Source organism: Lissotriton helveticus, chromosome 6, assembly GCF_964261635.1.
Source record: "Lissotriton helveticus chromosome 6, aLisHel1.1, whole genome shotgun sequence".
Taxonomy (NCBI): Eukaryota; Metazoa; Chordata; class Amphibia; order Caudata; family Salamandridae; genus Lissotriton; species Lissotriton helveticus.
Window position 1 is genome coordinate 1,637,284,095 of NC_136067.1, and position 27,445 is coordinate 1,637,311,539.

General features: G+C 47.3%; 1 protein-coding gene across 2 annotated transcripts in view; it reads right to left on the minus strand.

Annotated features, from left to right (window-relative positions):
* Positions 1 to 27,445, minus strand: part of PSME4 (proteasome activator subunit 4) — a 1,411,622-nt gene that overhangs the window by 1,171,604 nt on the left and 212,573 nt on the right. For both annotated transcript variants that reach the window (XM_078649478.1, XM_078649477.1), the window contains one exon: positions 18,625 to 18,717. In XM_078649478.1, coding sequence (XP_078505604.1) covers positions 18,625 to 18,717 — 93 coding nt within the window. The remainder of the gene's footprint in view (positions 1 to 18,624; positions 18,718 to 27,445) is intronic.

The window sequence follows — 27,445 nt, forward strand, 5'->3', positions numbered from 1 at the left end:
TCGTTTAATTGGAATGAGATACATAACGCGCCCACCTTACGACAGAGAAGCTCATAAAACAACGGAAATGGTAGCAACACCTCCTAGTATAACTAACTACGCTCTTATTGTTGTGAGTGCAAGCTAAACAAGCCCGCGAATGGGGCGCGCGCATTAGACACCAATAGGCCGTGGGCGGAGCAATGCGCCCGCCTTTGGCCTATTGTGTGCTGGCTTTGAAACAAACACGCACGCAAAGGCCAATAACGTGCCACAGAAGGAAAGGCACACACTCGTGTGTGTGCCATTCCTAGGGCAGCCTCACATTCACGTTTTTCACTCACTAAATGTCTTGCGCAGTGCAACGCTAGGCGCGAGACCTAAAAACACTCCTACTCCTTCTAAAAAGAAGTGGGAAAATAGCAAACAAACTTCTAAAGAGAAGCGTTCTCATTCCAGAGGTAGGTCTCCTCAAAAGGAGCCATCTAAAAGGAGGTACAACCTCAGGAATAGGGATAATTTGAGAAAACCTGATAGATATCAAGATACTGATACACGTTCCTCTCGTACCTTTCAGACTTCATCACAGAAATCCGAAAGAAGAGGACGGTCAGAAAACAAGGCAGAATGCGTGAAGTCCAAAGACGATCAACACGTTCAGAAAAACAAGAAACCTCAATTTACCAAAAAGAAGGTAGCAGGTCTAAAAATCAGACATGCCGAGGATCTTGAGGACACAACTCAAGAACAGAGAATGGGCTCAGACATTGTTGGACAGCGTAGCAGAACTCACAATAGCTCGCCAGAACCAGAAGGGTCTTCTTGAGACAGTGGACTTGAATGAAGACATTCAAGTTGAAACTGCAGATAACAGGGTTAGATCTCCACATGGGTTATATGAAATAACACTCCGTATGGAGGGACACATACCTAGAAAAGTGAAAGCACTCTTTTGGGAGCGATTTTCTAAGGGTTATGACATTCTTCTAGCTGAACAAGACTGACCACCAGAATATGTCAGGGAGTGCCCACATGGCGAAGACATCATTATGCCAGCCTTCTCTAATCATATTCCAATACATTTAAAATATACCTATGCCAGGAAATGGGCAGTTGCCCAAGCTCCTGCATTATATAAAAATCATGTAGGTTGGGATGAGGATTCCCCCCACCATAAAATCCAATTAAAAAATCAACCAACTGCACAAAGGCAGTACCCAGTTAAGCAAGAAGCTAAAAAAACAGGTCAGGGAGATTTTAGATCAACTGGAATACCAGGGGGGTGATTGAAACATGCACCTCATCAATGAACAATACATATCGTCTAGTATTGGATTACAGACATCTAAATTCTTGTTAATGCACACAGTACGGCATTAATGAATAACATTGTGCTTAAAAAATATAAAACCACATTAGATATTTCTAACGGTTTCTTTTGTCAAAACATTGCACCAGAAAGTAGGTATTTGACCGCTTACTCAATAATGGGGACACAGCGTCACTTTTGTCGTCTCCCTCAAGGATTCAAGAATAGCCCTGAGTTATTCTCAGCAAGGGTACTACAAACTTATGATGATGTGGCATTGTCATATGTCGATGATATCTAGCTGACAGACGATGACTTGGATAGGCACTTGAACAGGGTGAACACCATTATACTGGGCTTCGCCTCTGAAGGGTACAAATTCAATTTTAGGAATTCAAGAACGGACAACCTCAACGTCCTTTTCCGAGGATACGAGTTGTCAAGCGAAGGTAAAAGCCTGGCAGCCAACTTTTTAGAAAAGTGTGCGCTGCTCCAACCTCCAAAAACGCTGAAAAACTTACAGTCAATTCTAGGATTCCTGAATTTCGGAAGAACTTACATTTTAAATTACGCAGAAAGGGTAAAACCTCTCTACGAATTAATCAAACCTGATTTTACAACAGTAAATTGGACACAAATACACACAGAGATTTTGCGTTCACTCCAAACAGACATGTTAGCAACAAAACATTTGCAAACACACGTAAACTTACGCAACTTAGTGATTCGAATAATTTAGGGCCAGTGCGGATTCACCCACTTGACTTTTAACGAAGGTGAAAAAGTACCAATAGCTTACAAATCACATTTGTACACACAAGCAGAAATGAAATTCACTTCTACAGAAAAAATTCTGACAGCTGTTTAAACCGCTGTAGCAAAAGACAGAGCCATCGCACAGGGAAAACGCATTATGGTCGTGACACCTGTACCTGCCTTAGAAGCAGTCACAAAAGCGAGCATTCCAAATGCTAAAGATTTACATCCGAGTTGGATACAATTGGGTTATTTCTCTTGCTGCAACTAATGTTGAATACAATTGTGATCCTTATTTGAAAACACAAGCATTTCTACAATACGAACAAGAATGTCCTCTCCCTACTGAAATTCTGCCTCTAGACGAGTATGAATGTATAATTCATGCTGACGGATCAGCACAACCCGCTATGGGGGGTAAACAAGCTTACAGTGCTGCATGCGCGATCGTTAAAGGTCGTATGCGCGATGGCAAATTCAGACCAATGGTCACAAAAACGCAATCTCTAGGAGATTGTACAGCTCAGCGAGCTGAAATACAAGCGTTCAAAATGGCACTTGAAAATACGGATCGCGAATTCCCCACACTCAAGGTGTGCGATTCCTTGGACTGTGTCCAATACTACAATGAATATTTACAGAATTGGCTTCAAAACGGTTTCAAAGATGCAAAAGTTGGCACAATCAAGCATAAAACGCTTTGGGAACAAGTAGTTAAGTTACGAGAAAGACTACAAAACACTCATGTGATACACACCTCAGTCATCAACGTGATGGCGTTCACGTTGAAGGGAATTCATTGGCTGATGAAGCTGCGAAGGCAGCTGTGCAAACGGTTTCCGTAGCTGCACTCACTTGTTCGAAAACAAAAATAGACAGCAAAATAATGCTGGCTGTCAATGCTACATGCAAAGGCAGCGGGGCAGTGTTACCTAAAAAGTTTCCACTCAAATACTCATATATAATTGATGCAAACAACGTTCTTTTTGCTAGACTCCCTGGAGTGGGGAATAGAGTAATTCCAAACAGGAAACGTAGCTTTGATATACGAAGCACATTTGGGAGATGGTCTGATATATCAAGGGATCTCTAAAACGATATTAACTGTAAAAGAGACGTACTGGTGGCCAGGAATGAATGCTCACATTCATATGTTTGTCATTAACTGCATAAACTGCAATAGAGATCGCAGCACTGAACGCCGCTAGATACCAGACTATAGCATAGCCAGCCCAGTACAGACAACTTTGTTAGACAGCATTAGGCTATCTACACACAGACGTCCCTGTGGACAAATGCAATCCCATAAAAACTAAGACAAGGTTCATTTGGATGTGGCCTCAGCGCTCGGCTGACGCACAAAATGTTATAAAAGATTTGTGAGTCTTTATCTGCACATATGCAATCGGCACGCTACATTCTGACCAGAGTCCTGCGTTTAGCTCTCGAGCTTACAAGGAGGCTATGGCCAATTTGGGCGTTGCATTGCGGTATTCTAGTCCATTCCATCCTGAGGGAAATTTGGTTGTGGAGAGAAAAAACCGGGACATAAAGCAATCTGTAACTGCTAGGGTATTAGGTTTGGGTGACGGTGGGTCAAACATCTAATAAGTGTCCAACGTAGTCTTAATAACTTGCCAAGAAGTTTTCTAGGGGGTATCACTCCGTATGAGGTCCTTTTTGGGACAAGAATGTTGGTGCCCGACCTTGATTGTCAGACATCAGTGGTGAAACAAAAAACATTTGATATCAAAGATTGTTTGGCTGTTTTACAGGACTTAAATGAACTAAGAACGAAGCAAAGCAACGTATTGCTAAACCAACCACGACTGGGGAAAAACCAACCGTCCCAGCAAGGCCTGTCTGGATCCCAAAACGTGGTGATCTAGCCAGAGAAAAGATCGCGGACAAGAAGGAATTTGGGCCTTCTTACAGACAACCAGTACCTGTCCTAGCAATCCACGGATCAAGAACAGTATTACTGCCACCCCTTGCTGGTAAAAAGGAGAACAGATGGCCGATACTAAGCAGTAGGCCAAGTGGACTCCACCAATGAAGCAGATGCACACCTCTAGCTACAATCCAAGAGGTTCAAACTGACTCATCACCTTTGAGGAATCTGCAGTGTGAAAAGAAGGACTATGCAACAAAGCTATGGAACTTGTACCTCTTGAGACCCAAATAACAGTTCGTCAAGAAACACCTGTTTACAACGAAGTAGCACCAGTCTACACTGAAGTAACATGTGATCAAGTGGTTCCAGAGATTTCAACAAATCCAGATGCAATCCTAGCAATTGACAGAACTGCCTCTGGCTATTTCTTTAACTTTGATACGTTTTCTGAGGATCCCAGCGAACCTGAAACACCGCTAGCAAAAAGAACTTTCAAAGAACAAGCAAATGACCTTTTTCCATCACCTGGAAAATATTTATCTGATTTCACCATGGATTGAGCTATGGATTGTATTGGGAATATTTTTTCTTCTACTTTGGTTGACTGTGGTAATAACTCTGGGTATGCTGATAAATGGAAGATATGTCATAATGGACACAGCAAGTAAGAACGTCAACTTACTCCTCAAACCACACAAATCATCCCATTGTGAACAAAGAGACTTGTCATCAGTGAACATCACACCCGTTCATATACCTGATGGTATAGTTTGGGACAAAACAGAATATGACATTTTTGGCCTGATTGAGCTGTTGAAGATTCCACACTTATTCAAGATTTCATTAAGTGACTTTATTACCTCTAGTACCTTTTCTGATGATTGGGACTTCGAGACTGTTAATAATATGATGTCAGGTCTGGAAATGTCTGCAGTATTCACAAATCAAGAATATTTAGAAGGTTCATCAGACTATGAAAAATTTATTGTTATAATCATTATGGTCATAATTTCTTGCACAAATGAGCAAATCCTAGAAATGTATTAATGTATAACCAATAGGAACATTGTCCTACACCACCAAAGGGTAGTTCAAAAACATTTGTTATGAGATTTCCAAACTTTTCAGGGTTCAATGTATCCAATGCAGAATCGTTTTACTTTAAAAATGTAAACAAAACAGGAATGAAAACTATGTTGACAAATACCAAACAGATTTATTCAGCAGCGTTTTGGTTTCAACTTTTGGAAAGACAACATTGAGCCAAAACTATCTGTGGTACGAAAGATTGGCAGGTACAGGGTGTAGAAGCTATATTTAGAGCCTGTATCATCCCTGAGTAAATGTTGTTTTTGAATGACACTGTCCAACAGACGTCTTGCCTTGGGTTCGCCAAGATCAAAGACATGAGCAATCCGTCCATACCTACACCTACACCTGATAGTGATAAAACTTCAGAGGGGGAGGTCGACGTACATATTATTTTGCATCACAACAGAACAGATCCAGAGTGGAATAAATGGTTGATCTGGCCCAGAGACACAAACAACTGTCAAGATAGATTCCTGAACAAGACACAGGGTTTCACATTCAATAGACCAGACCCAAGATATGTTCAAAGGCAACATCCTGGGATAGTAACAACATACAGTGTAGGGAAGCTCTGCCTTGATTGGCTACAAAGATCTACACTTAAGGTTGTAAAGCAACACTTATCTTTACTTAAAGAAGGCGCTGATCTTAGGGAATTCTTGCTAGGACCAAGAAAACCGCGTCAAAAACTTTTTATATATGCCGGTATATATGCTGCATAGAATGAAATATGGAAGATTACGCAATCAGAGACTGCAGAAAGAATACGAGAAATTGATTGTATTAACTTGGAAAAATCTCTCCTTGTGGTTGACAATGGGTTAACGACTCTGTCATCCAGGATATATTCATTGGACAGCATAGTGTCTTCTGCCATAGACATCATGGAACAGGACTTGGTCATGTTGCAACATGGTCAGTCGCAATTTCGTTCTATCATGCTATTAGGCTAACCGTTACAAAACCTTCGTTCAGGCTATGTGCCTTGGCGTTTAATCAATACTACGTCACTGTTTTCAGAATTCAATTTCACTGATAAATAGATCAAATTGGCACAAAGGGGAGCAGACTATATGGTGCTGAGCATTGAAAAACTGGAAAGATTGCCATTTGCGGTAGCAGAGAAACCAGCTGCCGAATGGATTATACATGGAACAATCACTCTGCCTGTTACAATTTTCCATTTTCAGTATTGCCTAAAACACATACCAGCAGGTACATATGAAAGGTTGGGTAAAGAATACATCAAGACATCCTGGAATTTACCATACACACACAGATGTTGGAGTGGGGGACGTGAAGTGTTTCTTAGCGGTTCAAACTGTGAAAACGCACTAAGCTTTGTCGGGTATTAATTTACACGGGCCTCCGATGGTTCCACTAACAACTTTTCCTGTCACCTGCAAGGTTCACCAGCTGCAGTGATTGATCCAATTTTTGGACAACTTTCAAATGAAAGTTACCTCATGTTGAACGATCACAGCTGCTGTGGCATGTTGCCAGGTATACCATATCTAGTAACTGTGTCAGCCAGGGTCACTTGCTGTATGCAAGTTTTGTTCCAAAAAACCAAGTTAGTCAGGGAGTTGCCACTTTGGCCTTCACTGAACATCTCTTCTATATAAATTGATACTCTAAGCAGAATGACAGCCATTCTTTTGCAAAAAACTGTGACACTGACCTCGGTCAAAGAAACCTATGATCTACAAGTCGCAAGGACTTCTGCCGTGATACATGCCCTTTTGGCTACAAACTGCCCTATACATTTCTCAGAAATGTTAAGTCGCATCTTTAATATGTCTGATACGAGCGGTATTGTAAATGTATTTAAGACCGTATTTTCCGGACTGTTAGCAACTTTTCAAGCAGTCCTAGAAATATTTCCAAACTTTGCGCACTCTGTGTTTGGCGGACTGCCCCTCCTTTTGGGACTCGTTGCAGGGATACTTTTTTTGCTCCTACTGCTGCGATATGGCAAGTCAAATTACCAGCGACACCCAGGTCTCCATGGAGACAACTCTACTGGCGATGAAGTGTTGTGAGCGCATGGGGGGGCGCAGCTTGGCCGGCTGCAAGATGGCCACACTTTAAGTGGGCTCTGCCGGCCAAGCTCTCTAATCCGCACGTATCCTGCAGACATCGCTACAATCACCGCACTGTCTGACCGAGTTCCGTATTGGGGAGCACCGTGCACTCACCTGTGAAACTGTGGCGCTTCTGAGTGCGGCGCCGCCGGTGCTGGACTGTGGGAGTGGCGTGCCCCCCTTGCCTCCCCCGCTGGGGTTTCCCCTCAGGTCAGGTGCCGGCTGCAGCACCTGATTCCTGCTGTGTGGTGCTGAGATCACTGCCCGCTGCTGTGGTCGCGCCTCCCTGGGCGTCTCTTCCACAAAGCATCGAGGAGGCCCACCTGCTGCGCCCAACCCCCTGCTCTGGGGCCTGCTCGTGGGGGCACTGCGGTGAGTCCATTCCTGCCCCTCCTCCCTGGGGCACTTCGGGGCTTCTGCTTGCCGTGGATTTCCCGGCCTGGGGTCTGGCACTGCTGTCCTGTTGGAGCTTTGGCGTTCTGCTGTTACGCCGCGCAGACTGCATCATCGGGCGGGCCCCCTGGTGACTGGCTCCCGCTTGTGTGGTGCATCTGCGGCGACTGGGCCCTGAATTTGGCCGCTGGGGTCCCCCTCCTTCGCTTCTGCCCCTGCCCTCCTGACGCTCTACCATGTGGCCCGCTGGGGTGCCCCTGGACCCCCCTCTCTGCTTCCGCTGTGGGCTGAGAGGGGTCCTTCTCCTGTTGATAGCTGGGGCTCGGCACCCTTCGGGACCTGGCCCCCACATCTTTGCTGCTCCCTGGAACTGAGTGCTGCTTCTTCTGTCCTTACTGGGGGTCCTGGTTCTGTGGGGTTCCACATCGCCCCGGCACCAGTTGATTGCTGTCTCTTGCCAGGGTGCCCCTCGCCTCGCCGAGGCCCAATCTCGCGGTTCTTTCCTCCTGCTGGCGGCGGCTCGGCACGGGACTGGTTTGTGGCCCCTTTCATCTATCCCTGGCTGCCGGCTGTGCCATGCGCTGTGCTGGGGGTGGCGCGCCGGGGTGCCTTCTGGTGCCGCCTCCCTACTGCCTCCCGGATTGTGCTCCCTGACTGACTCTACGCTACTGGCCGCTGACTATTGGTTTCACACCTCATACCACCAGCTTGCTCTCCTTCCTGGGTGTTTGGGTGTCCACCAGAGCTGGACATTGTCATGGGGAAATCTGATCCGAAGCAGCCCAAGATCGCCTTTAAACTTCAGAGATCCTCGCGTCAGGACGGCGCGTGCTCGGGCGGAGCTGACCCCTCTGGGGCGTTGGAACCCCCCTCCGGGCCGAGATGACGACCTGAAGGCTATCATGCTCGAGGTCAAGTCGACCGTCGCTGGCATTGCTTCCCAGCTCGATCAACTATCCACCCGTCTCGACTCCGTGAAGACCCGGGTGCACTCCCACGATAACAGACTTCTACATGTGGAATCCAGGGTCTCCGACGCTGAGGACGCGGCCACCCAGGACAGACAGAAGTTACTCCAGATGGACAAGATCTTGGCCGTGATCCGGCAGAAGAATGAAGATTTGGAGGCCCGCTCCCGCCGGAGTAACCTTCACATCACGGGCCTTCCCGAGTCCACCAACATCTCCAGGATGGAAGACTTCGTCGAGCAGCTCATCAAAGACATCTTTGGGGAGGTCTTGTCTCCATTCTTCATCGTGGAGCACGCCCAGCGTTCCTTGGGTCCGCGCCCTGGACCTGGTCTGCCTCCCCGCCCCATAGTGGCGAAGATCCTGAACGTCCGAGATCGAGATGCCATTCTTCGGGCGGCTCGCGATAAGGGCACCATCACACATCAGGGCAACACCCTCTCCTTTTACCCGGACTATACCTTGACTGTTCAGGCCGCTAGGAAAGAGTTCATGCCGGCCAAGCGCATCCTCCAGAAGCAAAGGGTTTTCTACTCTTTGGCCTACCAAGCGAGGCTGAGGGTCCGGTAGGGCTCTAAGACACTTGTTTTCCCCGATCCCAGAGAGGCCCTCGCTTTTGCCAAGCGTTTGGACAAGGACTCTAGATCCTCCCTCTCTAAGTCTTCACATGAGACGGCCGACCGTTTAAGTGATAATGACTAACAGTGCGGACAATGGTTCTTTCTTGGTTTCACATGTGACTTGTGTTCAGATGTTGCTACTCTATTATAGCTTAGCCACACTGCTCCTCAGCAGGGGTGTCCGCCGTGTCCTGCCATTCCCCCACCGGGATGATTCCTATTGTTCACAATGTGTTTCCTCCTCCAAGTTGTGGGTTCCCTGGGTGGTGTGGGTGGTATCCTCAGCCTGATTGGGGGTTGGTGTGGGTGCGGGTTGGTTGGGTTTCTTTCTGCATGGGTTGTTGGGAGTGGTTTGGGGGACGGGGGGTTTGGAGGGTGGGCTCCTTCTTGTTTGGTTTTTGACACGATACGAAGCTCTCTGCACCACTCCGTTGCCATTGTCCATTTGCACTCACAATTTGCTCTGTTGCTGTATTGTGCTATTTCTGCAACATCATTGCAGGTCGCTATCACTCTGTATTTGGTATGGACCCGACTCTTGTTCTATGTATTTTTTAGATGGTGTTTCCCAGCTACGCCTTGCAGCTCCACTCGATGCCTCATAGATGCTCCTGTTGTCTCATGGGTCACGCCCCCCCATTGTACAGCTTGTAGGTCGCTGAGGTATTTTTCTATTGCGTCACGTCCTTCAAGTCAGACCGGCCCGTCAGTAGCTCCTGCTGTCCTGTTATGCCACTTTGTCGCTGGCAACCGCCCGAGGGTGGTCTCTACCCCTGTGCTGCTCCTTATTTGTGCTCCCCCAGCTGTTATTCGACTTCCCCGCGCTCAACATGTACTATGTTAGATTGCGCTGCCTGATGTTCGCTCTGCATAATGCTGCTCCCCATCCTGCTCCTTATGGCTGAAATAATCTGTTGGACATGGAATGTTCACGGCCTGAATGATTACCATAAGGCTCATTTGATTCATGCAAATCTACGGCACCACAGGGTGGATATATGCTTTTTACAGGAGACGCACCTGCTACCCGGTTCTGTCTCCAGACTTCAATCTTGCCACTGGGGGGAATCCCACTCTTCCACCTACTCATCCTATGCTAGGGGTGTCTCAATCCTGTTGCGTCGTGGTCTCCCGCTTGGCAGACCTCCCGAGCCCTCGTTGACCCGGAGGGAAGGTATGTTGTTTTACATGGTTTACTACTGGCTCAGCCTGTTACCATCACTGCAATTTACGTCACGGACTCTGATGATCCGGAGTTCTTTCATCACATCTGGCATCTTATCTCCTCCTGCGGCCCCGCGGGCTATAGTTTGGGGTGGGGATTTTAATGTTACTCTCTCTGCGATTTTGGATCGATCCGGTTCTTACATGACCCACCCGCTACTGCTCTTTCGTTTATCTTAATTAATAATTCGCTCTTTAATGCCTGGAGTCATCTACGTCCCGATGCTCGGGAAGGCACTTGCGTTACTGGTGCAAGGGTTGTTGGTCGAGAATTGATCTTTGGCTCACCTCGCCGGACGTCTTGTCCTGGACCGTTGAGGTCACACACATGGCTGGCACCCTTTCCGATCACACGCCGGTCCAGCTTCTTCCCTGGCCTCCTTGTTCTCAGCGTCGGGCCTTCACCTGGCGTCTCTCTCCCAATGCCCTTAGGGACTCTGTGTTCTGTGATGAAATCCAAACCGCAATCACTAACTTTTTTGATCTTAACGTGGGTTTCTTCGATTCGGCTTCCACCCTATGGAAGGGTTTCAAGGCTTTCATCCGGGGAGAATGTATTTCCAAACAGGCAGGTGTTCTCCGTTCTATTCGCTCCACCCTGGCTAAACTGGAGGGGGAGATCCGGGACTTGGATGCCGACCAGGCGGTGTGCCCCAGTCCCGAGAAATTGGCGCTACTGCGTAAAAAACACTCCGACTTTTCGGATGAGGCCGGCCGTGAGCTATCCTTCCTTGGCAGGGAGGGTCGGGCCCGTCGCTTTGGAGAACGGGATTGCCTGGGGCGTACCCTTGCCAACCTTCTGCGCCCTCCGCGCGCAGCTTCCTATATCACAGCCCTCAGTGACGGCGGTCCGGACCGGACCACCTCATCAGAAGAAATTAAGTCCCATTTCCATGCCTTTTACTCCCAACTCTACTCTGCTGGCTCCCCTCTGTCCCCAGAGGAGTTTGATCAGTATTTCGAGTCCATTTGCCTTGTCTGGCTCGAAGACCATCATCGTAAATTCCTTGAGGAGCCTTACTCTAGGGAGGAAATTCTGGCAGCCATCAGCAGCCTACCTAGTGAGAAGGCACCGGGCCTCGACGGCCTGCCTGCCTCGTTTTATAAATCGTTCGCCACCATCTTGGAACCGCAGATGGCGGGCATGTAAAATGAGTCTTTTGACACAGGCATCTTCCCGCCGTCCCTTTGTGAGGCTTTAATAATAATAACCCTGCTACTTAAACCTGACAAGCCCGCCGACCGCCACAATTCCTACCGCCCCCATTCCCTTATAAATATCGATAATAAAATCTTTGCCAAATTGATTGCTTCTCGTATCCTTTTATTAATGCCCACCATTGCCCTCCCCAATCAATCTGGTTTTATCCCTGGTAGGGCTACCTTCCACAATCTCCGCACTATCTTTTCCGTCTTACATCAAATTAATCCTAATCTTCCGGCCGTGGCTGCCCTGCTTGATGCCACAAAGGCATTTGATACGCTGGAGTGGCCCTTCCTTTTCTATGTCCTGCCGCCTATGGGATTCAGTGCCACTGTTTGCGTAAAATAAACTCCTTTATACCAGCCTCACCGTCCGTCTTCGCATTAATGGTCAGGTGTCCGACCCCATCAACATTACTCGTGGAACCCATCAGAGGTGCCCGTTATCGCCCCTGCTTTTTGCCATCGCGATGGAGCCCCTGGCCGCTAGGTTACAGCAGCACCATACTCACAGAGGCATTGGCTTCTCGTCCCACTCCCTCCTAGTTTTCATGTATGCGGACGATATCACTCTCTATGTCCGTCATCCCCAGGAAAACCTCAGTCCCTTGGTGCGGAAGGTCATTCGATTTGGCGGGCTCTCGGGCATCCAGGTAAAGTGGAGTAAGTCCGTTCTTTTCCCCTTGACGGATGCTACCCTCCCCTTCGCGCCTGACTTCCCGTTTGAGTGGGTATCCGGTCCTACGCGCTACTTGGGCATTTGGCTGAGTAGAGACTTGGATGACCTTTGGAGGTCGAACTTTGGGCACGCGGTGGACTGGCTCAAATCTAAGATCCCTTTGTGGAGCCGCCTGCAGTTGTCCCTGGCCGGCCGCATCGCTATAGCCAAGATGGTGGTCCTCCCTAAATTCCTGTATCTCTTCTCAAACATACCTATCCCCCTAACTTCTCATTTCTTTCGCAGGCTGCGTTCTCTGGTCGTCTCGCTGGTAGGGGCGGGGCGGCAACCCAGGGTAGCCTATGATATCCTGACCTTGCTCATGTCTGCTGGCAGTTTGGGTGCACCTGACTTTCGGCTCTATGCTCTATGCGCTCAGGCCAGCTTCTTGCATTTTTGGCTTCACCCCACCCCTATCAGCCCCACGTTGCGGTGGAGTCTGACGTCATTTCCCCCTGGCCACTAACTACTGCGCTATTCGCTCCTGCGGTGCGCCCCCGGACTGAGGTCGATACGGCCGAGACGCTGAGCTGGGCATGGTCCTCCTTCAGCCGGCTTTCTGGTCTTCCTCTTCTCTCTACCGATGCTATGCCAATTATGGACCACCCGGACTTTCCGTCCCTTCAGTCTTCTAGTATGTCCCGTCATGCGGCACGGCTGGGCCTGAGGACTTTAGCGGATCTCTCTTCGGAGAATTCCTCCTACTCGCTTCCAGAGTCCCCATCGCTGCAGGACACACTCTTATTTTATCAGTTGCGGGCTACTTGCCGGAAACTGCACCCCACCTTCCCACAACCCCCACCTACTTTCCCGGCCCTGGATTTCGTATATAATTCTACGTCGCCACATAAGTTGGTCACCAAACTATACGCCTTTGCCCTGTTGTCAGCCCCCATCTCCTCGACTCGGTCGCGTGAGGCGTGTGGTGGGCGGACCTCGCGCTGATATCTCGGAGGCCGACTGGCTGTATTGCTGTAGTAAAACTAAAAAGCTCTCACCAAATTATCGACTCCGCTTGATTCATTTCAAGTTTTTGCACAGGTTTTACCGCACTCCCGTGCATCTCCACCGGCTCTGGCTTATCCCCGAGGACTCTTGAATGCATTGTGCTGCCCCCTGTCACGCCTGCCGATTTACTGACCTCCACAAAGATGGCCGTGCCGTTTTGCGCATGCGCGAGGAAGTCAGACAGACGTCAAAAGCCTGACTTCCCTAAACACCGGCGCATCGCGCTCTAGTGTTCGTGCAGCTTTTGCGTCGCGTCACTTCCGCATTAGCCTTTTCCGACTCTGTTCCTGATTGTTCGTGTTCCGCGCCGGTGCTTTTGTTTTCCAGCCGGCCTCTGGCTCCTCCGGTTATTGGAGCCCCTTGGTGTTCCCCCACCGTTTCCCCTGGGGATTCCTGTTCGCTTTTGGCAACAATCCTCAAGCTCAGTAAGACGCTCCCGCTCTGGTCCCTTGTGAAGTGGACTCAGCGTCTTTATCTCTTGCCCAGAGCCGGCTACAATATTCTCCTTTGCTGCCTTGGAGAGTCTCCTGTTTGTTTCTCCCGGTTCCGCCCGTCAGCCGGACTTGGCTTCTCGTTGGCCGGCCGGACTTGGGCAGGACGGGCGGGGGGCTCTTATGGTAGCATTGTGGGCATTGTAGTCCCCTTGCCTTTTACCTATGTTTTATCACCCCTAAGCCATTTATGTTTATGATGCTTGCGGCATCGTCGGACCAATCTTTTGGTGTGTCAGACTTGGCAGGGGTTGCAGCTGTGGATACCCGGAAGATCTGGTACAGGCGCATGGCGCTATTTATATGTTATTTTCTATAGCATTACTACCTGCATTTGTTAATAGGGGATTTCTTTGTGGCATAGATATCATCACCAGACCTGACCCTCTACAGCAACATTACTTCTTTGCCATTACACCTCACACTAGGGTAAGTCCCGAGTTAGTGTATCTTTCTCTTCTCAGAGTAGGCACATATCTCTATGTTTCATTCTTGTGTCTTTTTCCTTTTTAGGTTACCCATAGCAACTTGTGATGTGAGGTTAGTTGGGGCACTCTATAAAGAAACGAGTGGTGTTCGAGAGAGGAATATTTCCTATTATCCATAGGAGAAGTGAAGAACTAGGGTAACCGGGACTGGAGGGGTTCTTCTTACATTGCACATTGTTCATTGACTTCTTTCTTTACAGTGCCAGTGTCTGACTCGCTGAAGCCTCTGGTCCGAGTTGTCTTCTCCCCTCCTTCCCTTGTTTTGTTCCCTCCTTTCCCTCTTTTTCTTCTTCGCGTGCAATGGTCTGTTAGGCGTGGGGGAGTTTGAGAGGGAGGGGTTTGGGCCTTTCATCATTTCCTGGCACTCCTGCGGAAACAGCTTGTGGATTCTTACACCCCCACTGCGGACTTTGCTCATTTTGCATGGCTTTGTCCTAAGGTTCAAGAGTTCTGGCAGGCGGTTTGCTCCACTATCTCTGACATCACCGGCACGGCTGTGTGCCCTGATCCTCTCCTGTGTCTCCTTGGCTTTGTTCAATTTTGCCCTGATGCCTCTCGCCGTTTGATTGCGATGCTTTTGGTGCTGCCCAGGTCGGCGGCCCGCTCCTAGGGTTGCGAGTTGGCTGGAGGATGCCTCTCGCTGTCAAACGCTTTGGGATTTGATGCCCGCCAGGTCCCGCCCGGTCGACATTTGGGCCCCCTTGGTTGCCTATCTCCTCTCCCGCTTTCACTCCAGCGGCGCTGCCTCTCCCGCGCTACCCGCCAGCCCTGTGACGGCGGCGGTCGCCGATGTTGGTCAGTGCCTATTCCCTTAACCTTATTCCCCCGGCGCCTTTGCTGTTTTATGAGCCTCTCCGCTGTTGTCTTTTCATGTGTGTTCCTCGGGTGGGGGGGTATTGACTCCGGGTTCATAGTGCTTTGATTGTGTTACTCCCACCCTGTTGTCTAATTGGCCCCCTGTCGCCCATCCCTTCTTTCCCGCTTCCTTTCCGGCAGCGTAGCTTCTCCCGTGCTCCCCGCCGGCCCTTGGTCCCCAGCGGCCGCTAGCGCTGGCCCGTTCCGGCCATTGACGCTCCTGCGACTTTCTGTCCCTCTTGGTTATTGTTCTTTTTTTGCGCGCCCTCTGGGGTGGACGTGACCCTATGGTTCTCTGGTGCTGCTACTTTATCATTCCTGGATACTCAAGTCGCCATAAAGCTCCTCATTGTAACTCTTTGCCTGTCTTGGACTGTACCTTAATGCTGTGTATTGTGACTCTGCACAGAAATTTTTCTCTGGGTCTCATGTTTCTGTTTTGCAACAATTTAATAAATAAAAATGTATTTAAAAAAAAAAAGTGTAGTGAGCGCATCGTCCAAATTTTGGGACCACCTCGTCTACGAGAATTAAATACCACATGGTTTCTATCATTCAGACCAATTTGGCAAGATTGCATCTTACCTGTTCTACGCTGCCTGCTATGCGGAGAAGAATGCGCGTTAGAAACATGTCGCACACTCCCATCAGTCATGCCAACGGATGTTGATACTTTGCTGGACCCCGTAACGGCCCATGCTCTGTGTTGTCCCCAGCGGCTACCAATTCTGATGACGGCATTCATTGAGATCTCACAGACGCAAATTGCAACTGCTGAGGTACGAGAGTAGACTGCAGGTGCGCAGGTACCATATAATACGAACATTGCTAATGCGACCAATGCTGACGGCGATGCTTCACATCTATGTGTGGTTAATCTTCTAAACAAGGTAATCCAACTTTCGCCTACAATTGTAGATGACTTTTTGTCAACAAACATAGAAGATTTCATGTTTTCTCCAAGCCCTAACACTGACTTTTGATTTTGGCACACAGCGTTCTGAGAGACTTTGAATTCGACCTTCATTTTTCAAAACAAGGTACTAACTTTGGACCTCTTTTTCCTACGATTAATTTTTGTTCCAAATTTGTATTTATCCTTTCTGGCTCAAGTAATCTGCTTACAGTAGAACTATTCATAGAGAACAAGAATTCTTTGAAAAACTTCCAGAGACAATATATGACCTTGTCCACATACAAACAGTTTTATGTAATCTGACTTGAAATGGTTTCGGCATTTTTTCTTCTGTATTTAACGAGCCATTTCATAAAAGTATATTTTTGTGAATCATTCGGTGTGCTTTTCAATAATGTCAACATGTGCTTTGAATGAACACTTGCTTTAATGTGTACAGCACCAATGCTTTAGTTTGGATACTTCATTACAATGTGTTTAAGACATGCATTTAGCACTTCATGTATAGATATGATTTAGATATGTTTAACATGTTTAGAACTTAGTAATGTCGTACATAAGAAAGTGGAGTGGGTGTTGTATGTCGATTTAGATTCCGTATGCATTTCCCGATTCATGCCCTTATATAGGTACATTTCACATTGCCCTTATATAGGCATAGAAATACAGTCCTTATTTAGGCATAGTCCATGCTACCCAAATACAGACATGGCTACTTCCATTCGTTCATCTACGTCACAACAAGTTCTTGGAAAACCAGACTCTTAAGCCGTTAGGGACTTCCCCTTGCTTGGATATTGATTTCTCCAAAAACTCATTTATTATGCATGAACATCTATTTTTTAGGGGTTCATTTATGACCTTCATAGGCCCGACTGTACGTCAATACTGGCATACCTAAACACCTTCAAGGTATACATATACTTTCACTTGCTATGGCAAAGCACGGTGTGGTTCGGTGCAGTTCGACTACCTACTTGCACGACGCAGCTCGCCACAGCAAGTACCGAAGGAAGCCAACTCTCCAGCTGATGCACTGACTAGACGCAGTCATCCTCCTGCCGAGAATCCAGCTCCAGTGTTTCTGACTCCCCTTGCGGGATGTTGAGAAATCGAGTCCAGGGAAAGAGATACCAACCTCTCTCATTCTAAGGTATGGAGCTGATTAGAACCTAGAGAAACCTTTGGCAATTCTTGGCAGAACTAAAACGTATGCTAAAACAGAACCTACTTCTTCCCTCGTACTAGACCTAGGTTAGGTACACTGGGGTAGGCGTATTTTAGAAGCACCAGTTGAGTATTTTAGCCTGTGTTATTTATGTATGTATTTTTATATATGTCATAGCAATGCTAATACAGTATTATTTTATATTACTGTTTACGCTGTACGCATTATACTTTGCATTCTGTCGAACGATTGTAGCAGTTCATATCTCTTGCATGAAAAATAGGACTGTTCAATAAACCCCTTTTATTGAAACGCTCGTCTCTCTATCTCTATTTCTATGCAACTCTGTAGAAACGAAGCAAGCTCGATTGACTGAGTAAAATAGTTATCTATTGTTTCCACGACTCTGAAGATATCGTTTCGATTCTTATTTATTCAAGAAGGTTTCTAGTGACCTCTGAGTTAGCACACACAATTAAGTTTAATATACTCTATAGAGACGTACTGACCTCAGTCCTATGTAAAATCTATAGTGTATATTATTCCAATGCGCAGAGCCTATTGGGAATTTAGGAACTACACTACAAAACTTGATGGAGATTGTGCATGGAGGAGGCAATAATAAAATAGCACAATGAAGTGAGATTTTTATTGCGGGGTTGTGTCCGTCATTCATCCCAAGTCAAGAACCATTGATTTGGATACAAATATCAATTTACATATTTACGTAAAAGCAGAGCGGGGTAGCAAGCACAAGTTATTTCTTATGATAACACTATTTAATCAAATAATGAGAACAAGTACAGAGGTTGAAGAAGTCAAAAATAAAAAAGCTGCATGCTGGCACTGTAATTTTTTTTATCTGTCTACGCAAAAATTACGAATGCCTAACAAAAGTGAAATAAGAAACAGAAATGATATACTTAATAGAAGCTTTAAATCCTTTTACAAATTTTCAAAGTCAAAGAAAAAAACTCTCCAGGTACCACTAGCAGTTAACACAGCACACCTGTGTTCCATCTGCTTAGTAAGTAAGAGATAAATATCATAAATAGATAAGAGCTTTACTTAATTTCTGACACCTAACTTCAACAGTTATTAACTTAATTTAGATGAGGTACAGGTGTTACAAAACTTTGGAATCTTTAAAGCATTGCAGTATCCTTGCTGCTGTCAAATTATCGAGGATGACAGAGCATTAAAACTCAGAAGAACAAAACATGTACCAAGCATAAAAGTATGTTTCCTATCATCAATCAACTTTAATGGGGTACATGAGTATTTCATTAGGAAGACATCTTTATAGATTTGTGGCATGAGAGCAGTGCAAAGACATTGACTTATTAAAACATTAATTCCTGGAGTATAAACATTTCCAGTCAAGGAAGAGTTACAACATCTTCACAGTTTACCAAGTTTTAATCTGCTGCCACCATCAAATATGTCTCCATTACTTACCAACCACCGGCCATTGTTTGAGGGATGGTAGAAAGACTGAATGCTATTAAACAATCCAGTCAAGTGCTTTTGTACGGTCTTACTTGGTCCGCCCTGTAAGAAACAAAAGGCAAGAAGGATCATGAATATGTACACATTAAGCTGGCACCATGTAGGTGACATTAAGGTGAGACACAAATGCCCTCTGAAACATTAGCCAGCCGTGACCTGGCATACTTTATTAGAACTGGAAATGTGGTCTGTATGCTGATCCGGAGATCCTCACCTAGTATAAATATACCCCTGAATACACCAACAATCAAAAGATTCATTATTTTGGCTACACCTTTGGATGAAATAAAAGGTAAGCAACCATGGAAAGGTTACTTACTAGGTCTACATCATAGCAATTTGTATTGAATCCCCCAACTGCTCTGCTTGAAAGTGGGATTCCCGAACAATTTATGCAAGAGAATAAATTGGTTTTGATAAGTTCTTCATTAATTCCCTAAACACAAAATTAAACATTTTTTAAACTTCAAAAGAATCTTTAGACAAATTTATAGTGTTGCAGTGTATTTGTTGGAAAAAACTAAGATGCATAGTGAATGAACAGTCTAATAACTGTGCCAAAAATCTAAAATATCCCTTTAACACTCCATGTTAACTCCTGATTTCAAAGGAAGTACAGCTGTAAATGATCATAGGCAGTTAATATTGGAGCTTTCCTGGGAAGTCTGGACTTAATATTGTCAAACAAGCCATTCTTGCTCTTAGCATTCCATGGGGACTTTTTGTTCATGAATTCAATATTTCCCATTAAGGAGATCTAAAATTACAAGTAACCTTTTCTTCTCCATCATGGGATGTTTACCGCTATTCATAAGCTCACCCTAAACCTTATTATGATATGAGAGAAGGATGCAAAACTAGGTGGGATTATTACTAGCTCTATTATCCTTCAGGATTTTGCAGGGATATTTGACCCACTTACGCAACTGTTCTCAAATCAGAGTCCAGGATGACGTGCTATGGGTAAATATGGAATGATTTCCAGAAAGATTCCCTTCAAATTCTGGTGATGACAATATGTCCAAGAAGAGATGTAGCACCAAGTTGCTATCTTGAGAAATAACTATTGGGTCTACCCAAAAGATATCCGCAAATAAAGAGGACTATTCAAAGAGGTACTCATCATTTGGGTGTTTGCTTTTCAGTACAGATGAGAATACAACTGTCAAACGTTATCATTTTATTCATATACGTCTATCTACAAATGTTTTGAAAGCTCATTAGAACATAAAATATTAGTTGGCTTCACTTGAAAAATATATTTATCGTTATCTACGTCCTTTCATATTTTACACGATTTTGTTATTCTCACTCATCCCAATGGGCCCACCACTGGGGGCCTTGTCATGGCTAACCGAGGCACTGATTTGCTTTTTGCAAACATAGGTTTTGCAAAAAGCAAGGCCACAAGAAATAGGACTCTTACTGCCCCAAGGCCGACAATAAGGATACTACTACTACTACTACTACTACTAATCCTACTACTATTATCACAACACCCCATAGTGCCCCACAATTTACAATGGTAACAGTTGATATGAGCGCTCAGCACAATAAAGGTACAGGTAAAGTTTAGGATCAAAGTAAATGTGGTGCTCCAAGGATGAGGGGGCTGGTTACCACAACCCCAAAGATAACCACAGGGGTGTAGACTATAAATTGTCCATCCGAGCACTCGTTCAGTTTCAAAGAAAGTCTTTCATGGTTTTCACCAGTCCATTTAATATCCAATTTCTTCAGTTGTATCACAAATCATAAGTTCCAATCAAATTCCAAATCAAAATCCAACATATGAAACGATGCAGCCAACACGTGTTTCGTCTGGTCAGTAGGACCTTCGACTTCCTCAGGGCTCCAAATCCAGGTGTCCAGCACCGTATTTCACACTGTATTTCAGATGTCTATTCATGTAACATCCTCCTAGTATCGATTCAGTATACTCCTTATGTTTTTCTCCTATCTTTAGTCACCACACGTGTTCGTGTCGCTCGTAATGTTCCTCTCGCGTGACACGCGAGAGGAACATTACGAGCGACACGAACACGTGTGGTGACTAAAGATAGGAGAAAAACATAAGGAGTATACTGAATCGATACTAGGAGGATGTTACATGAATAGACATCTGAAATACAGTGTGAAATACGGTGCTGGACACCTGGATTTGGAGCCCTGAGGAAGTCGAAGGTCCTACTGACCAGACGAAACACGTGTTGGCTGCATCGTTTCATATGTTGGATTTTGATTTGGAATTTGATTGGAACTTATGATTTGTGATACAACTGAAGAAATTGGATATTAAATGGACTGGTGAAAACCATGAAAGACTTTCTTTGAAACTGAACGAGTGCTCGGATGGACAATTTATACCCCATAGTGCCCCAAGTAACAGTCTCCCAGGCGGTACTAGCACACCCAAACGTTTAGTTGGGTTCTCATGTGGTATTTGTGAGAAGTTGGCCTGGTATAGGATGTTCACTATTCTAGAGAGCAGCTTGCACCAGTCCAAACAACCCTTATGGTGATGGTTGTAAAGTCAACCTTATAGACCAGCTATCCTAGTGGTAGCATGGACAAAAGCAGTCCTAGGCATGTGAAGCCAGCTGTTTTACCATATGCAATCCCTTTAATACCAAATGAAAGGACACCACACAGGTTATATATTCAAAATATGTATGTATTTATTTCTAAACAACCCCCTGTACTCTTTATGAGCACAGAAGCACAAGCGTATAAAAAGGAACTTAATATAACATACAATAAGTTCCCCAATATGGATAGGCCCTGGTGGCCCGTTAAACCATATACTAAAATAGTGGTATAAGTACCACGTCACGAACAATGGTAAGGCCTAGGGCCTTGGGAATCGCTGGGGCTACACTGGACAAACAGTAGTTAGGAGCAGGAGGCCCACAGGATGCGGGTGCAGTGTCTAAATGCACACACGTGCACCTATAGAAGTCAATGGGTGCGTAAAGTTAGAAAGTTAAAGAGTTAGGAGTCTTCCGACTGGACTAGAACTAAACCACTTGAAACTAGGACACTAGGAGTGTAAATCTCTACAGGAGCACCACAGTACTGGCGTTACCTCACCCACAGGAAGCGGGTGCATAGGTGTCAAAGTGTGTCGGGTTTCGTCGTGGAGTTCTATGGAGCCTTGGAGAAAAGATGCTGCAGGCGACCAGGAGAGAAGAGTCCGGTTGGATCCAAGGGTGGATCGAGGATGAGGAGTACCTGAAAGCAGAGGGGACAGAGTCTGGGTCACTAGCCAGTGACCAGGAAGGAACCAGGCGATGTCGGGATGCGATCAGGCGCTGTCGTGAAGCTTGTCTTCGCGGCCACGTGGACCAGGAGGTGTCGACGACGACCAGGAGCTGGGCACGGACTGTCCCACGAAGACTCTCGCTGATGGCGGTGTCGGTTCTCGATTCGGAATCAACAGGCCTGGGCACATGCAACCCACGCAAGAATCGAAGATGGCTTCTGGATCAGACCAGCAAGGTCTGATGGGCTGCTCCTTTTCAGGGGAGGGAGCAAGGGTCAGTCTGGAGCAACCAGACCAGCTTTGGAAATTCAAAGTTTTGTCGTCGCAGAGGCCCTAGCCAACGGGCAAGTGACCGGACAGACGCGTCGAGCAGGAAAATGCAAAAGGGCCCCACGCAGCACTCGGTGAGTGTGGAGAGATGATCTTCGGTGCAGTTGGTGCTCGGGGCTGGGGCTTCTCAATCCCCAATGCACAACTTCGAGGGTGCCTCAGAAGTTGCACGGAAAGCAATTCGCTGGCTTTCCAAGATGGCCGGTCCCACGTCTCGCGTCGCCTCCACGGGTCTCAGCTTTGCTGTGGCTGTGGATTAGGTCGAAGGAAGTCTGGAAGTCCGGGTCTTGTCAGGCTCTGTGTTCAAGCTCCAGCGGGAGCAACGACAAAGCAAACCGTTGAGTGCTTGATGGTGCCTGCTTGCACAGGGTGGTCACTCCATGACCACAAGGGAGATTCTTCAGTCTTCTACGTCGAGTAGGATGTCGAAGGGTACAGAGTTTCGTGTCAGAGTTTCAGTCAGGATTATCTGAAGTCTAAGGACACAGCTCCTACCTTTATTCCAAATCAAGGGGCTGGATTACCTGCTACGTCCCTCCTACGGGTGGGACCCAGGAAGGGGGTGGTTACACCCCTTTCCCTTTGTCCAGTTTCGTGCCAGAGCTGGGGCTGGAGTGCCCCAGCACCGGTTTGAACTGGCCTATGCACGGGACACCTTGTATGCCCCAGGCAGTGTCATTTCATTCAGCCCTCCCTGCCCCAATCCACTATCTCCTGTCTGGGGTGGTGCTAGCACCTCCCTGTGACAGGAAACCTATTGTCCAAGCCTCCCTCGCTGGAAGGACTCCCAGCAGCAGGAGGTCAGACTTGTGTCTGTGGCAGCAGCATCCATTTTGTGATGCTGAGGCTCTGGTTAACTTTAACCGGGATTAATGGAAGCAACATGTCTTCTCCCTCTAGAAGGTGGAATGCTACCCCTGTCGCCAGAACTGGCAAGGGGGTAGTATTCCAAAGCTTACGACACCTTACAAGACATTTTTTGATAAAGCCAAACCAAAGTTAGCAATAACCGCGAGGATTATAATGCACTTAAGAGTATATGGTATGGCAATATCCTAAAACAGCTATAAGGATATGGTTCCGAAAGCTGCAGACAGGCTCAGCTCATGCTAGAGCACCATCTCACATAAAACCAAGCACTCTGCCTTCAGGATTGTTAAGGCCTGCCATAGGAGTGACTTATAGGTGCATATGTGTCCAGATATAAGGTTAGACATAGGAATACTATATCTAAGCAAGGGGTGATTACACAACCTTGCCCCAGCTGAGTGATCAGCCAGTTGTGTCAGTTTGGATGGCCAGCCAGGGGTGGCAAAAGATATGCTGCAGCCCCTGGTAGGCCTTGGGTGCACCTATGCCCTGGGTACCTATAGTACACTGTACAGGGACTCATAAGAGTGACCCAAATCCCAATTGGTGATGTACCTAAGGTACATGGTGTGAATTTAGAGAGAGAACAGCAGGGCTGTGGGTCTGATTAGCAGGCCCACAGCCACATTAAGTCGAAAACCAGTGAAGCAAAAAGCAAAAAAATGGGGTGACCATAGGATAGCAGACCCTACTCCCCTACAGTATTGAGGTAGATACTGGCCTAGCCAGATCCCTCACACAGGCCACCTTAGTCTCTGATAGTGGCATGGGGTTTGCCACTTTTACTTTCAGTCCCAATACCTTGGGCAAGTACAGACAGGAGCCTCTGATTAATGGTCAGAAAGCTGTAGCCTGTGAGGACACAGGGGCTAGTGTCACAATGGTGACTGGAAAACTGGAGTCCCCACTTCAGCTTTCACCTGAATACATGTATCAAGTGACCAACACTGATGGTGTTAGGACAGATCATCCCATGGCCATAGTCAATCTCAGCTGGGGAGGGGTTACTGGCCCAAAAAGGGTTGCAGTGTCCCCAAACGTATCTGTAGATTGGGCAATGAATTGGAAACTTCAGCAAGGGCTGAGGCATAACTGAAGGCCCATCTAGAGATGTGAGGCCTCCCTGAGCAGGTTGGCGTGATTCTTAGGGCCACAGCCCAACCACAGGGAAATTCAGGAGCAGTGGAGTCTGAAAGAATGGCCCACTCTGCTCCAACAGAGAGCACTGGGGAAGCCTTTCCCCTCCCCAGACTTTAGGTATGGGTCAGTCCCCTCAGGAAACCGATCCTACCTCTTGTGAAGAAATTGCCCCAGAGGAGGTCAGGCCAGTCCTGGCAGAGACATGTGCCCAGTCTGGAACAGGAATCCTGCCCCTCTCTACCAGGCCTCAGTCAGCCTAGGGCGGCAGAGGCCAAGGATGTCAGTGGACTCCACAGGGCCCACTGCCAAGAGGAACCCCCTCATCCACAGATTAGGACTCCCAACCTAGTAGGTGATTAATACTAAGCAATCTGAGGGATCCCTCTTACAATTAGCAAGTGACATCCCCCAAATGGACTCTGTTGGGCAAAGTAAAACCTAGGACAAAGCTGTCTCAAACCTTCACTGGCTCTCCATTGTTCCAACCAAACAGGATCAACCAAAAGCTTTAAGTAACCAAAAGATGGCCCCTAGGGATAAGTACAGGTCAGTCATAGAGATTAAGGCCTCTGTTGTTGGCAGTGTTCTGGGGAAGTTGAGATCCACACTGTTAGGGGCTCACTTACCTAATCAGACATCCCACACACCTCTCTCTTGGCTCAAACGGCTAACAGGTAGACACCCCAACCTTTTGAGGATCCAAACCCCTACAGGGGAGGAACTCCTCAGTGGACCATAAGATAGGGAGTATCCATGCTAGTGCAGGACCTTCCTTATATGGCCAGTTAGGAAATAAAGACTCAACTGATCTCTTTTTGTTTGGGGTGGGGGGAGTTATGTAGGAAGGTGGGATCCTTCTGCATGGTTATCCCCACTTTTTGCCAGGTGTTGTTATGGTTTCTATCTAGTCTGACTGGGATCCTGCTAATCAGGACCTCAGTCTCTGTGCTTTCTCACTTAAATTGATTATGCTGAGTACATGGGTACATCCGAGAATGGCTACTGGTGTACCCTTATAAGTCCCTAGCATATGGTACTGAGGTGCCCAGGGCATAGGTACACCAGGGGTCTCCCATGGGCTGCAGCATGTATTATGCCATCCATGAGACCGTTCAAATTGTGACTACGGGCATGCCATTGCAACCTGTGTAAGCTGATGCTAGCAGCACTTAGGACAGATATACGTTTCCTATATCTGAGGTCACTGCACTTAGAACCTATAAGTCACCTCTAAGGCAGGCCTTTCAATCCTGAAGGCAAGGTGCTTGGTCCTAAGTGTGCGGGTGCCTCTGCATGAGCAGAACACCCCTACAACCTTCAGGGTCCATTCTCCCGGGCTGTAAGTGCACCAGTCATTATGATACATAGAGTGCACATGCGTCATTACACGATGACCATCTCTAAACTGGCTGTAACGAGCACTGATGTGTTTGGTATCAAACATGTTGGAATCATACCCCCACACCGTAAAAGGTGTGAGATGTAGGATTTCATGCACTGTAAAGCTCCTCCGGGAGGCCCGCAGTGCTCCCGGTACTAGTCTTCTAGACCCGGACAGCACAACATGGATGCTGCCGACCAGAGACACGATTCTGCCCTCCTGCTGCTGATCCACCTCGAGCAGGGGAAGGCAGGACAATAGGTATCCTGTCACAAGGTGTGATCACCTCCCAGACAGGTTTTAGTGTATTAGGGCAGGGTGGGAGCGCTTGCCAGCACCACTCAGTATGCTATAATGGCACATTTGGTACCCTCCTTGCATAGTCCAGTTCAAACCAGCTCAGGGAGCTATTGGCTCCAGCTGTGGCGTGAAACTGGACAAAGGACACAGGAGATCCTGCCCCACTGTCCAAACCCATCCCCTGGGAGAGAACCCTGAATCATCCTAACCCTTTCCTTAGGGTACTTAAGGGCTTACCTGTGGGTGGGTCCCTAGATTCGTCGTGGGACAGGATTCACATCAAGACACCACTTCATCTTCGACCATCTGGGCACTCTGGACTTCGCTCTGGGTATGGAGACTGCAAATGGGAAGACTCCTGCTGCTCCTGGTCTCGTCACCCTGCTTGCCTGCTGCACCGTCTTTACTCCATACAGGAATCTTCCAAGACCTGTGGGCATCCAAGACATCTGAAGGAATCTCCCTTGGAGTGAAGGAGTCACTTTCCAGCATCTGCAGGCACCGCAACAAAGCTGACCGATCTGCTGATCCTGGGCTCCCAAGGACTCCGAAAGGCTCAGCAACACAGGTGGTGGTTCTTCACATCCTTCAAGGCCTGCCCTGTCCTCTCAACAAGTTTGAGACCAGGATCCCTCGTCGGCGCTGCAGGAACCAAACCCCTGTGCACGCGTTGACTTGCCGTTGCAAAGGCTTATTGGCTCTCTTCTTCAGAGATCTTCGGGCTCCAAATAGCCTCCACCTCAAGCTTCTCCTGTGACCAAGATCTTCGTCCTCACCGCATCTCTTGCACTATGGGCCTGCATCTTTGGTGAGCTGCTCGAGGTCCTCTTGCGACTCCAGTCCCTCCTGTGAGTCCATTTGAGGGACTTTTTTATTTCAGCCGGCTCCCCTGAATGCTCGGGCCTGCTCTGACTCCCCTGCTTGTGGTGAGTCACTTGGACCTTACTGGCCCCGACTCTGCACCTTTTTGCTTTCCAAGTTGGTTGCGTTTGTCAAGGCTTGTTGGTGCTCCAAACAGACACAGACCCCTCAACTCTCGACATCCAATGTGGAACAGCTCATGAACGGCTCCTAGTCTTCCACAGTGTTGCGTGGTCCGCACAGCTGCATCTCCAAGGTCACCGTCAAATCTCCTGCAACACCCGACATCGTGGGCATTCGACTTCTGTGCCTTCTGGTCACTCGAGTGGCATGGACTCTGTCCCCTCTGCTTGCAGGCACTTCTCATCTGGAATTCACCTTCGGATTCCATCAGACACTTTCCACTTCTTCGCCAGCGAAATCTTCCTGAAGTCCTCCATTGAATTTGATAGTGGTTTCCGATGCCACTTCACACCTATGCACCCGGCTTCCCTGGTGTAGATAACCTAGTTCCTAGGGTATCCAAGGGTGGGGTGGCTCTCCAATCTTCAGTCTTTCACAGGGTTTCTTCGGGGTCCACTGGGAAGGGTCCTTCTTTAACATTGCAACTTCGACTTACCCAGCAA